The 13,759-nt window shown below is 41.5% G+C and overlaps 1 protein-coding gene across 1 annotated transcript; it reads right to left on the reverse strand.

Annotated features, from left to right (window-relative positions):
* Nucleotides 1-1,475: 1,475 nt before the first annotated feature.
* LOC136522841 (uncharacterized) lies at nt 1,476-6,785 on the reverse strand. Its single transcript, XM_066516638.1, has 10 exons — nt 6,451-6,785; nt 5,061-5,110; nt 4,791-4,900; nt 4,111-4,387; nt 3,092-3,215; nt 2,729-2,988; nt 2,531-2,627; nt 2,359-2,428; nt 1,637-1,882; nt 1,476-1,545 (listed from the first exon to the last, which is right to left on the reverse strand). The coding sequence occupies exons 1-10, from the start codon at nt 6,740-6,742 to the stop codon at nt 1,503-1,505; spliced, it is 1,569 nt and encodes a 522-aa protein (XP_066372735.1). The 5' UTR covers nt 6,743-6,785; the 3' UTR covers nt 1,476-1,502.
* Nucleotides 6,786-13,759: the final 6,974 nt, after the last annotated feature.

Raw genomic sequence — 13,759 nt, forward strand, 5'->3', positions numbered from 1 at the left:
TGACCCTTTTGGCCTTTTGTCCAGTGTGGGTGTGGCCAATCTGTTTCACTGTCCAGGTGCAGCACGCGAGCTGAAGCTGCGACTGGCGATAAAACGACATATGATTTGTGCAACTTAAGACACGTTAGCACGTTCCGTTAGCTGGTTCGTATCGTTGCTGGTTGGTTAGCTGGTTCGTATCGTTGCTGGTTTACGAAGAAGTACTGCTGACTGGTTTGTGTGAGAGAAAAATACTGTTCCGGCTGGAAATTTACGATCGTTTACGACAAGCCACAGTCAAACGAACAGGTTGTTAACTATCTGCTGCTGACAATAGTATTTATGAAACATGATTTACATGGAGTCGATTTGGTAATAATGATAATGATGTCAATACATTCTCTCTTTCCCCTTGTCCAGTTGTCCGGATTCTCGGTGTCCGAACGGAAATGCTCCTTCTAGGCTGTTTGTCCGTCCGGATGGAACCCGCACTCGTCCACGCCGTCCCTACCCGTGTCGCCCGCTCGCTCTGCTCGTGGGACACCCGTTCACGCCCGCGCCGCGCACGGCGAGCCCGACGCCCTAGGCGCTCGCTAGGTCGCTCCTGGACTTGCGCCTCCCATCGCGGCCGTGCTCCATCCGCCTACCCCTGCCCCAGTCGAGGTCCGTGTCGTCGACGAGCTCCACACTGGCGACTTCCGCGCCACTCCACGGCTTCGAGCTCTGTGTCGATAAGCCTCCATTCGTTCAAGCAGTAAGCAAATGCTACGCTGAAAGCGCATGTTGCAATAGTATGTTTCAAAGTGTTTCAGATGTTTCCGAGGTATGTTGCAATGTTGTATATCGATGTTGCAAAAGTAGATCGGGACGTTGCACTTGTAATGATTATATACGTATGTTTCAAGTGGATGTTCCAAATGTTTCATATGTTTCCAAACGAATGTTGCAAATGTTTTGTCTGGATGTTGCAAAAGTAGATCTAGATGATGCATATACATGCATGTTGCAAGTATATGTTTCAAGTGTTTCATACGTATGTTTGTAAGTGTTTCGTCTGGATGTTACATATGTTCAAGTGTTTCATCTGTCTTCTTTTATATGTTGCAACTGTTGCACCTGAATATTTCAAAAGTAGATCAAATGTTACAAATAGGATGCACATGAAAAGCGGTGGGCAACGCAAACAACGTCCGGGGCGGCATGGTCAACGTCCGGGACAACACAACACCACTACTTGTGCACTCCCTCGTGAGCCCGACACACTAGGCACTCGTTCGCTCCCTATGCTCGTCTGAACGCTAGCGCCCGGATCGGGCATCTGGGTGCTAGCATGTCCGTTCTCTGAAACATTAATGCACACATAAAAAACTTCAATTCTCTAGTTCTGCTGCCTGCTGTGCCTTAAGTGATTCAAAAGTTCGATAAGTTAAGATTGGCATTAAGATGGCTCACACAGTCACACTTTACAGAAGTTACAGGTAACTGAAAAAGGCACCCAAATTCAAGCCAAACGGAACTCAAACCTACGAAGCAGGGGTGCTCGCATCATCTGAGCTAGGTCCATTCCTAGTTTACAAGTAGACCATGATTACAACCAAGGGCATGAAAGGTTACCATGCCTTGTTCCTATATAAAAATGAAAAATGCTGGAAGTTACCTCGCCTTCCTGGGCCTCCCAACAGGTCTCTTCACCGGAACGTCTCCCAACTCTTGCTCTTGTTCTGTCAGTACCAGCTTGCTTTGCTCAAGCAAGTACATCTCCGATTTGACTATGGCATCGTTGTTCTTCCGACGTGAACCCTTTGCAGGTGACCTTGTTGGAGTTGCCGTGGTTTTTTGTGAGTTGGGTTGCCTTCTTCTGCGGTTCTTGGAGCCATTTTGTACTTGAATGCCCATCGGCAGGCTGAAATAGACATTTACAGAATACTTTATTGGCACAATACTTCTTTTAACTTTCAAAGACATTTAACCTGACAGCTACAGCAAAAAAAAACTTGGGCATAATATGGTACAGAATGTTTACTGCACCCGACAACCCTTTACTAGAAACTTCAAAGATGTAATTCAGGTGGTGGATATTAAGTGATCAATGATAACAGCTCATCATAAAAGAAGCACATGTGCTCTAGAAATGTGTGATTTTGAATCATAAACACAAGGTTAAAGTTAACAGACAGCATTGTCCTATATAGCAACTACAATCCTAAGCCATCGACTCTCGACATTTTGATCCTAAATTCAAGTCAAACTCCTCTAGCAAAAATCAAATATTCCAAGTTCTTATGGCAAAGCACAGCCACCACAAGTACTAGTAAACGTTGGTGTTGGTTAAACTCTTGCACAGAATAATAGTCTAGGAAGAGTGGTATGATATACTACCTGGGTGCAGCTTCAATATCCTCCTTCAACATTAATTTTGAGAGAGAGCATGAATCGTCACAGGCAGCATCTGCTCAGTAATTGCAAATAATGATAATAGAAATTCAGAGGATGTTGAGGGATCAATCTCATATGACAAGCAAGAAAAACATATTCAATGACAATAACATACGCTCTTGCTTCCTGTGTGATAAGTCCATCATCTGCTGCTCGAAAGGAATAAATGCATTCAAAGGCTCCACCTTCAAAGCAAAGCCTTTCTTCAGGTCCTATGGTAAAAGTCATCTCATCTTAATGTCACGACAAATAGCATGTTCTCACGTGAAAGAAAGGCATCCAACAAATCTTGGGTACAGTGGGATATCAGTACCTCACTAGAACACTGATTGAGTGTTGTAGCACCAAAACCTTTTTGTTCCCTACCAGCTTGCGGAGAACTGGAATCAAATAGCTGTGGAGTTACAGCTGAAGGTTTATCGGGGACATCTAATATTTCATCAGCAGTTTCAACTTTTGAAATAAAGTTAGGGTATGTTAAATTGTTGGCTCCCATAATATCATTTAATAGTTTCTTTCCATCTCTGGAAGCATTTGGATTCCTGGTAGTGAGCTCTTCACATGAATTTGCAGCTGATAAGAAAAATAGGTATAAGTTGTAGATGTACGCAAATTGATAATCTTTCGGAGGCTTAGTGGTCTTTCTCAACTAATAGCTGAAATGATTAATCTCAACCTGGATGATTTCGAATAATATCAACTTGCTTGAATTTTGAAATGTCCCACAAATTTCCATTGATCTTTGGCCTGACTCTTCGAATCTCCCCATATGCATCAACAGAGTAATTTCGTTTGAGAACCTGCAGTCAAGTATACAGCGATAAAATTCTTTCATTCCAGAGTTGCCAAAACAAATCCATAATTTTGTGATTGTAAGATTCAAAAGATACTCATCAAACTAAACTCGTTTATATAGTGAAAAGAAAGTCACTTGAGTCAGTTTCGAATAGATATATATAGCAACACACTAATTGTGCTTTGGACCGCATATAGATACAAAATATTTTGCATACTGACAACAACAACAACAATTCTGAATACTCGGTGCTTGAGACTAGATTAAGGTCACACAGTTAGGAATTTATGTATGTCCACCCAAAAACTGTAAACATGAAACTAATAATGTATGTCCATGGAGAAAACCATGTGAACTTACAGAAGGTTGCTGCCAAATTGAGTATAGCAACTGAACTAAAAATTGACAACTACTCCCTCTGCCCCTAAAAGAAAGTAATTCTAATTTTGTCTTAAATAAAAAATATCAAGGTTGGCCAATTATATATATAAAAGTACTAATATGTATTGTATTAAATAAGTATCATTAGATTCATCAAGAAATATATGTACGTCTATTTAATATCATAAATGCCGACTCTTCTCCATATTGGTCAAATTTAAGAAAGTTTGGCTTTATGACAAAACTATAATGATTTTCTTTTAGGGGCGGAGGTAGTAACATCACTTCAAGGTGCATGTATGATTAATTGAATATCAGAAGACCGCCTCAAACACCATTTGCTGGATAAGACCTATGAGAAAAATCTCCTGAAGATTTAATACTTCCAGGATATTTTTCAGCGTATGAACCGATCAACAAAACATATTGAGGTAGTATGCATTGTGCAGAAATATATCATGAAGTCATGATTAATATAGACTGAAACAGACTAAATTTTTACAAGCAAAAGCACTCACTGGGTTTATGTTCTTAGCATTGTTGATGAAAGGGCTTTGGTTGGTATGAGTTAATTTTGGAATTGTGCCCACAGCAGCACTATTATCACAGTTATGCACTTGAAGACTAGAAGTTGCAGGTGAGGATTCATGTGGACTAAATGAAGAGTAACCATCTATGGCTAGTCTGCCAGCCTTCTGAGCACTTGCAAGAGAAAACCCACCAGCATCTATATCACCTGAATCCGAGTCTAAAACCCGCTCTTGAATTATCTTTATAAACTTGCTGCACTCAGACCTGATAGTAAAAAAAAAAGAAATTATGTCCTGTTGAATATTAATTACATAGTTTGTAGATTTTCAACCACTGCCAATCTGCCACCATCAAGTATTAAATTATCCAGGATTATAAAAGGTGTTAATAGAATACAAAGAGTCAAGGGCAGCACTTCACAGCGTTTGTTGCTTTATCACAGTAGGAGACAATTCATGGCCATCATATAATAATGAATAGTTAATATACCGAAAGAGAAGCATGTAAAGTGATTGTTTGGTTGAGTTTGAATTCTGAAACATATTTATAGAATGTCACATTCAAATACATGATAAAAAATATGCTTAAATGAAAAGGCAAAACGCAAATTAAACAGCACAGTTTAGAAGGGAAATTGGAAGTCGATACTACATATACGATGCAATACCTTGAATAGGTCTCCTGCATAAGCAATTGCATTATGGCATCCTTTGGTTCAATCTCAGAGATAATTGCTAGGGACCCAGGGTAGCCTTTTAGAACAGTCTCCTTTTCACCCTAAAATCACAAACAGTTCTACATGACTTCAACGCATGAACTGTGAAGTGCTCAGGTAATTGATCCCTTACTCCTAGTCTTGTAATCCAGAGAGAGGAGCATGTTTACAAACTAATAGGGAGATAATATGTTAGGTAATAAATAGAATGACTGGGAATACCTGATTTGATTGATTATTACTCAGGGGAAAGACTGGGGAATCACCATTATCTGTAATCTCAAAAACTCATCGGACTGAATTTTAAAATAACACTCCATTTAAAATAACAAAATAAGTAAAAATGCACAGTCCATTTACAGGAAAGAATAAGTAAACGAGCACAGAACACTGATGATTCCTAAGACATTAGGAGTTACAGGTTGTAATGGAATTTATGTCAGAAAGATATATCGGTAAAAACCAAAGCAAATGAAAAGCACAAAAAAAGGGTTTAGACAGTTATACTCCAAAAGCTAGGAAATAAGAGGAACAAAAGAATTTTATAATAACATGTGCAAATGATTTGAGGTAAGTTCACAAACTAAAACACATTTAAAGGTATCCCTTCCGTTTTGGGTTGTTCAGAACCCAGATGGTTTTTATCTAAGAAAAGGAACAACCATGACATGGAATGACTGGCAGTCGAACAACAATATAATTATATAAGAGATGTAAAGTGGTGGTAGGACCCACTATTTCCATGAGAAGGATTGAGACTGCCAATAAACTACAAGGTTTAATCAATCCCTAACTTAAAAACAGATTCCAGTCTGGCTGGCCTATTAGCTAGCCTTACTGATGCTGCACATCATATAATCATATTGCTGAGTTAGTGGTCATGAAAAGAATTGACGACTCATGTGCCACTCGTTAACGGAGGAAATAAATCATTGGAAAATCTCAAGTTCAGGGTTGCTAGCCGTATATCTGAGTCCATGCATGTCTTATCTCCCTCTCGGTTCAGAAATTTAAAATTTGAATTACAGTTGGGGGCCCATAAGGCTTCAATGGTCAGTATGGACCCATATTATGAATGCTCATGTGACCCTCCAGGACCACCTATGGATTGCAGCTCAAACATATGCTTAGTACAAGAATTCTATGGGTAAGGCAATAAGCAGACGCTTAAGGAGTATTTTCGCCCAGATAGTGGCTTAGTGCCAATGTAGTCATGTCCACGATCCAATAACATATTTTGTATTCATGAGCATGGATCGACTTTTATCGGTCAGTTGCATGCTAGCATGGCCTAGTAAGTAAGTGACTGCAATAAAGAAACAACCATCGTCCCCCATGCAGATGCAGATGGGGGAAACATGAAACTGCCAAGCATCCAGTGTACTATTTAGTTAAAAAAAACTATTCCGAAGTCGAAGCGCCAAAATTCGAGAACTTTTCACTGAACTTTGGTCATTCGAATCGCCGTCGCTACCCCTATACGCAGCATGCAAATAACGCAAACACAGCACGAACATTTAGATACAGCTGCAAATGCGGCAATGCGGCACCCAGAGTAGCGGCAGGGCCTGAAAGGCGCAAACTTTCCAAGCATAGTTGGGGGAGTCCGTACCGGTGGCGTCATTGCAGCCCTCACCATGAGGGCCAGGAGGCGGGTACCATGCCGGCGAGCACGAGGCCAACGGCGAGTCCCCGTCCGACGCTGCGGCTGATGAAATGGAGCCGGAGCCGGAAGCGGAGGGCTCGGGCCCGAGCACGGCGGCGAGGATCCGGCCGGCGCCGGATACGAGGCCGGCGAGCCACCCCCTCGGCGGCGGTGGCGGGGGAGGAGGAGCCGGAGGCGAGGCCCCGGCGGAAGCCGACGGCTGGGTAGGGGTGTCGCCCCCCGCGGCGGATGACTCCATGGGAGGAGGCGCGTGGCCGCGTGCGGTCGCGGAGGAGACGAAGTGGAGGGAAGAAATAGAAGGAAACCAAAATTAAACCATGCCGAGATTGGGGTTGCCCGTTTGGTTTGGTGGGTGGTGTAGATTTGGGTCCATCCGGTGCGGTTTAAACATGCTACGAATTTTTTACACACACACACAACATGCTCCGAATTTGAGCGCGTGTTTAGATGGCACCCTAAAATTTAAAAAATGCTACAGTACCCATTATATCGAAACTTACGATACGTGCATGGAGCATTAAATGTAGACGAAAAAAACTAATTGTATAGTTTGATTAGAAATTACGAGACGAACGTTTTGAGCCTAATTAGTCCATGATTGAACACTATTTACCAAATAAAAACGAAAATGCTACAGTAACCCAAATTCTAACTTTCATCCCACTAAACACACCCTGAGGCGGCCCGCTACTTCCAGTTCCAGCTGTGGATGCGCAGTGCCAGTGCAGTGATCTGGCTAGCTGGCCTCCGCCGCCTCCGGTGGCTGCGTGCTCGGTCGGTCTGTCCACGGCTCCACTTCCACGCCACGTCCCCAACGTTTCTCTCGTGGGACCATGTAGTCAATGTCTCACTGAGTTTGTTTCGCGATGAGAGTGACACAGTACGTCAGTACTCAATAGCAGTATCATGTATGCCGCTGCCGTCGATGAGTAGGGCCTCGTTTAGATTGTAAGTTTTTTCACACTTTTTTTATCATATCAAATCTTTAGACACATGTATGGAGTATTAAATATACATAAAAAAAATAACTAATTACACAGTTTGATTATAAATTACGAGACGAATCTTTTGAGCCTAGTTAGGCCATAATTGGACAATAATTATCAAATACAAACGAAAGTGCTACAATACCAAATACTGATTCCTAACATCAATCTAAACAAGGCCTAGGACAGGGCAATCGGTTTTAAACCGACGGTTGGATTCAATTTACTCGGTTTGCAAAAACTTCAGTTTCTAAAAACTAAGAGCCATTCGGTTACTTATCTATATTTATATATCTAATAATAAAGAGACAAAATTTATTGCACACTCCGCATTTGATAACAAGGATGTTTCGATTTCTACAGTCCTTCTTCTGGTCTCCTCTACTTTTCAATTCAAATACGGTATCTGTGTCCATATCCTCTACTACTTTCATGTTCGTTTCCTTTTCTATTTCTTCTCCTGTTTGAACGTCCAGTCTTTTTTTCGTTTTCTATTTCTATCTCATGTTTCTCACGTTTGGAGTATTTCCTACGCTGGGGTCTCAAAAAAAAATTGCAGCCCCCGCTAGGGGTGTCCCGTGCTACTTTTTCCCGTGACCTTTTTTTGGTTTTTTTCTTTCCTAATGAAGTCCATTTGCTTTCTCTTATAAACATTAAATAATAATAAATAATAAATTTAGTATTATGGATCTTTAATATCTCTAATAATAAAGAGGCAAAATTTCTTACACACTCCACGTTCGATAATAAGGAAGTTTCTATTTCTGCCGTCCTCCTTCTGGTCTCTTAATCAGTGTCTATATCCTCTACTTTTCAATTCAAATACGGTATCTGTGTTCATATCCTCTACTACTAAAAAAATTTCGTCCAGCCTAATCAGCAGTATTCTTTTCACGTTCGTTTCCGTTTCTATTTCTTCTCATGTTTGGACGTCCGTCTTTTTTTTTCTTTTTCTATCTCTGTTTCTCACGCTTGAGGTATTTCCTACGTTGGGGTCTCAGAAAAAATTTGCCGCCCCCGCTAGGGGTGGTCCCGTGCTGCTTTTTCCCGTGACCTTTCTTTTGTTTTTTCTTTCCTAATGAAGTCCATTTGCTTTTTCTTATAAACATAAAATAATAATAAATAATAAATTTCGTATTATGGATCTTTAAAACTTTTACTCTTACCTAATATTACTCTTACCTAATAAACAAATATTTATACGACTAAGTTGGGGTGATGTAGTTTGGATTAAAAATAAAACTTATTATCAATAGAACCGATGGTCTTAAAGTTGTTGGCGTAGTTTTCATTAGGAATAAAAATTATTTTAACCTAGATCAGCCAATATCCCAATTAATCGAAAGGTAAACTGAAATCTTGAGTAGTTTGTCGTCCAGTTTAATAAGAATAAATATATCTCCAAGCTATCCACATGTATCAGTACAAATATCCAAGCTATTTGCATATACCAATGGAAGAGGTATCAGTCATACTCATCGGACCAAATTTTGACACCACGATGACTAACCCCTTACCAACTTAAATATCATATACAAGTACAATATCTAAGTTATTCGCATATACCATTACAATCCTCGACAAGGGCTAACATATAAAAGATTGAGAGAGGTCTCAATCATACTCATCAACGAGTATACTAATTTTTGCCATAAATTGTCGTTCTTTTTCTATTAATGTGCCTGTTCATTTGTGATCGCTGGAAAAACCACAGCAACCATTCAAAACAGCAAAAGTAGTACCTATACAAATTAACTGTTGTAGGTGTCAGTAAGCTGAAGCAAATAGGTCAAACATTTGATAACATTTTTTCCCGTTGCAACGTACGGGCACGTTTGTTAGTAGGAAACTAAAAACTGATGAGTTCGGTTTTGATTTCTATATTTTTTTCAGTTTTAACCGAGCAAAAATTATAGAAGGAAACATATTGTACACAGTGCACGATTCAAGATCCACGGCAAGAGAGTTTGATGAAGTTGCTTGCGCTGCCATCTCCCGTCTGAAGTCCATGTCCACGTCGCTCCGCCGCCGTCCCGCGTCCGTCGTGGGCACGTGGCGGCCCCGTCGCGCAGTTTCTGCCATTGCAACTGCCGCCATGACACTCTCTCCGTCCCTCGCCTCATTGGATTGGACGAACCGCTAATGGAACAACATATACAAACGATAAAAACACGGGGGTGGGCACGTCGTCCTAATATCGCCCTAATATGAAGAAAAAATATAGGTACAAACATCAAAATAATTATTTTTTTGTTGTTCAAACGTCTATTTATTGGCGCGGGCGCGACGAGGTTGAGACCCCTGTGGGTGCTGAAAGCCCTAGTTTGATTTTGGATAATTGATGAAACCTATGTACTAACCTTGCTATCTAAGTGTTGTGTGAGATAGGTTGGTACATCCAAGTGTGGAGCATGGTGGCACTAAAGGGTTGGTGTTGATCACATGAAATGATGTGATGGCCACATGTGATGATGATCAAGTGCGGAGATCAAGGCAAAGGTATAAATAGGGATTTTGTTTTGGTGATCAAGACATTATAGAGAGTGTGATCACGTTTAGGATAGATGGTTGTACTATTAAGAGGGGATCTCTACTAGACAATTCGGTCATCTAGTGCCACTAGGTGTTAGACTTCATGCATTGCATTTAGGCCTAGTGCACATCGAAGAGCAAGCAAAAATATTTATTGAAAATGTTTTGAGAAATGCTAACGTGGCTCTAATATGTTTTGAGAAAACACTTTGAAAGTTAGCATCGCTTGCGGGGAGTTGCTCGAGTTGCCGTGGATCGAATAATGAAAAAGTTTGCAACTTGGAGAGCAAGTGGAGGTGCCTGGGTGGCACCGCCACCCCCTGTCCGGTGGCACCACCACCCCTAGGACGGTGCCCACCTAGACCTGACTGAGAAGGGTTGTAGTGAGGTAGTCACCGGACATGTCGGTGTACACCGCCACTGGCACAGCGGTGCACCGCCATGGGCACCGTCGCCCTTGTCCGGTGCCACCGCCCTTTTTCACATGAGAGCACCGAATTCGATTTATAGCAAAGGGGGGCACACTAGCCGTTGGTGACTGTTGGAGGGGGCATCGCCACCCCTTGTCCGGTGGTGCACCGCCGTGTCTGGTGCCCCCACAGAAATAGCCCCAAAGGGCCAACGGCTCTATTTGCTTGTGTGGCTATAAATAGAGGGTGTGGCCGGCCATGGCCACTCTCTTGGCACCTCTTACACTTGTGCACACCCTTTGGGAGCTGAGCAACATACTCCACTCACTTGCACACTTGATTCCATCATCTTAAGTGAGATTGGAGAGCCTCTAGTGCATTGCATTGAGTTGTATCATCCTGTGGCACTAGTTGGGTGATTTGGGCTAGTCGTGATCTTGTTACTCTTAGTGTTTGCCAGCACCTAGATGGCCCGATGATTGGAGGATCATTGAGCGGAGTTCGTGATTATCTCCGGCTCCGATCAATTGCTTGTATGAGTTCTTGAAGAGCCAAAAGGTACTCTATTGGATTGCTCGTGTCATTGAGCTACCTCACTTGTGGGTAGGTTCTCGCGGCGCCATTTGTTGGCTAGGTGTGTGATACCTATTAGCCACCGAACTACCAAGTGTTGGTTGACACAATGGGGACTAGCGTGCCGGCAAGCACGTAAACTTAGGGAGAAAAATCATGTGTCATCTTGTGATTTGCTTTCTCCTAGTGATTGAATTGGTATTCATCTTGTGATTGGTTCATTCCTCTACATGACGATATAATCACCCTACTCACTCCCTTACTTTCTTGAAAACTAGTTGTGTAGCAAGCTCTTTAGTGTAGTTAGATTTGAGAGCTTGCTTGCTAGCTTAGTTTCACCTAGTGGAGCTCTTTAGTGTAGCTTTGTTGAGAGATCTTTGTGAGTAGTGACTTAGCCTCTTGTGTGCCTAGAGATTATAACAACTAGAATTATTGAGTAGGTGGCTTGCAACCCTTATAGAGCTAGAGCAAAATTACATTTCACCGTTTAGCATTCTAACAAATTGCTCTAGTGATCTTATAGAGTTTTTAATAGGCTATTCACCCCCTCTAGCCATATTAGGATCTTTCAAGTGGTATTAGAGCCATGATCACCGTTTGATTGAAGGCTTAACAACCTCGGTGTTAAAAGATGGCTCAAATTGTGTTCAACCATGTGGGGGGCAAACCACCGTTCTTTGATGGCATATGCTATGATTATTGGAAGAGAAAGATGAAGATGTACCTTGGTTCAATCAATGACCAAGTGTGGGATGTGACCGAGAGTGACTATGTGATTCTTGATCCGAACAATCTCACCAACAATGACAAGGCCAACAAGCAATACAATACAATGGCTCTCAGCACCATCTTTAATGCCATTGATTCCAAGGAGTTTGAGCAAATCAAGGATTGTGAGAGAGCTAGTGAGGTGTGCAAGAGATTGGAAGAAACATATGAGGGCACACTGGCGGTGAAGAGTGCCAAGCTATATATCCTCAAGGACAAGATGACAAGCTTCAAGATGAAGGATGATGAGAGCATTCCAGAAATGTTCCATAGATTGTAAGTGATTGTCAATGACTTGAAGGCTTTGGGTGAGAAGATCAATGATGATGATGTCTCTCATTGATTCTTGATGTGCTTACCTCCAAGATTTGAGACATTAAGATTGATCATCATTAGAGGAGGCTTGAAGCAACTAACCCCTAACCAAGTACTAGGTGATGTCATGACACAAGAGACATATTGTGTGGAAACAAAAGGGGTTGACTAAGAAGAGAAGAAGGATAAAGACAAGAAGTATAAGAGTGTAGCATTCAAGGCTAGCTCATCATCCAAGAACAAGGGCAAGTCCAAGAAAGAAGAATCAAGTGATGATGAAGATGCTAGTGACGTTGATGATAAAGCTATGGCTCTTTTTGTGCAAAAGTTTGGCAAATTCATGAAGAAAATGGGCTATAGTGCAAGAAAGAGAAGAGGCAACAACAAGAGCAAAGAATATGTGAGAAGATGCTACAATTACAAGAGCCCAGACCATGTTGTAGTGGATTGTCCCTACAATAGTGACAATGATGAGGATGAGAAGAAGAAGCAAAAGGAGAAGAAGGAGAAGAAAATGACCTTCCAAAGAAAGAAGAAAGGTGGAGGCTATGTGGTGACATGGGATAGTGATGCATCATCAGTGGAGAGTGACTCTAGTGATGATGACAAGAAGTCCAAGAAGAAGGTAATTACAAGCATTGCTATCAACAACAAGCCTTCTCTCTTCGACACTCCATCGACATGCCTCATGGCAAAGCCTATCAAAGGTAAAATATGATGTGAGTGATGATGATGATTGTGAAAGTGATGATTGTAGGAGTGATGATGATGACTAGGAGTACACAAAGGAGGAGCTCATGGACATGTGTGAGCAAATACATACTTGCTTTGAGATGAAGAGAAACAAGTGCAAAGCATTACGCAAGAAAGTCAAATCTCTTGAGTAATCCTTTGATGAGCTCAATGCCACTCATGAGAGGCTAATGGAAGCCCATGAGAAGCTTGGCAAAGCTCACTCTAAGCTTAAAAAAGCTCACTCCTCTCTCCTCGAGCAAGTCAAGAAGGAGCAAGTGATTATGTCATGTGATGTGGGACTAACATGTGATATTGTTGATAAATCTTTTTATAAGCCATTGTTGTTGCTCCCACTAACCCTTTTTGTAGCACTACTACTTTCACTTTACCTTTGAGTGATGGTTTCACTTATGATGCCTCACTACTGGTGGAAAATGAGACACTCAAGAAGAAGGTCAATGAGCTCACTCTCACCTTAGGCAAAGCCTATGGTGGTGAGGACTACTTGCTTATGTGCTTGGGTAGCCAAAAGGCATCTCTCTACAAAAGAGGGATTGTGCTATACCCCCAAGAAAGGTAAGACGACCTTTGCTCCTCACAAGACTAGTTTTGTGAAGAACAATGGTCGGTTTTGCACTAGTTACAAGTAAGTTGGTCACAAAGAGCATGATTGAAAGAACAAGAAATCACATACTAATGTATCCTCAATTAAGTTTGATTCTTGTTATTTGCTTACCAATGGTATCAATTGAAAGGTCCTTGTTTGGTTTTGGTAATTAAGTGACAACCTAGGTGGACTAATATGTGGTTATGTGAGAATACACAGAAGATTAGTCCATAGGTGAATATGTAATGAAGGAGCTCATTGCATATGAGATATGACATGGAGTCATGTGACTAAGGTGGAGAAGATCAAGATGAGGCTTAGCTTGATGG

Source organism: Miscanthus floridulus, chromosome 18 (genome assembly GCF_019320115.1).
Source record: "Miscanthus floridulus cultivar M001 chromosome 18, ASM1932011v1, whole genome shotgun sequence".
Classification (NCBI taxonomy): domain Eukaryota; kingdom Viridiplantae; phylum Streptophyta; class Magnoliopsida; order Poales; family Poaceae; genus Miscanthus; species Miscanthus floridulus.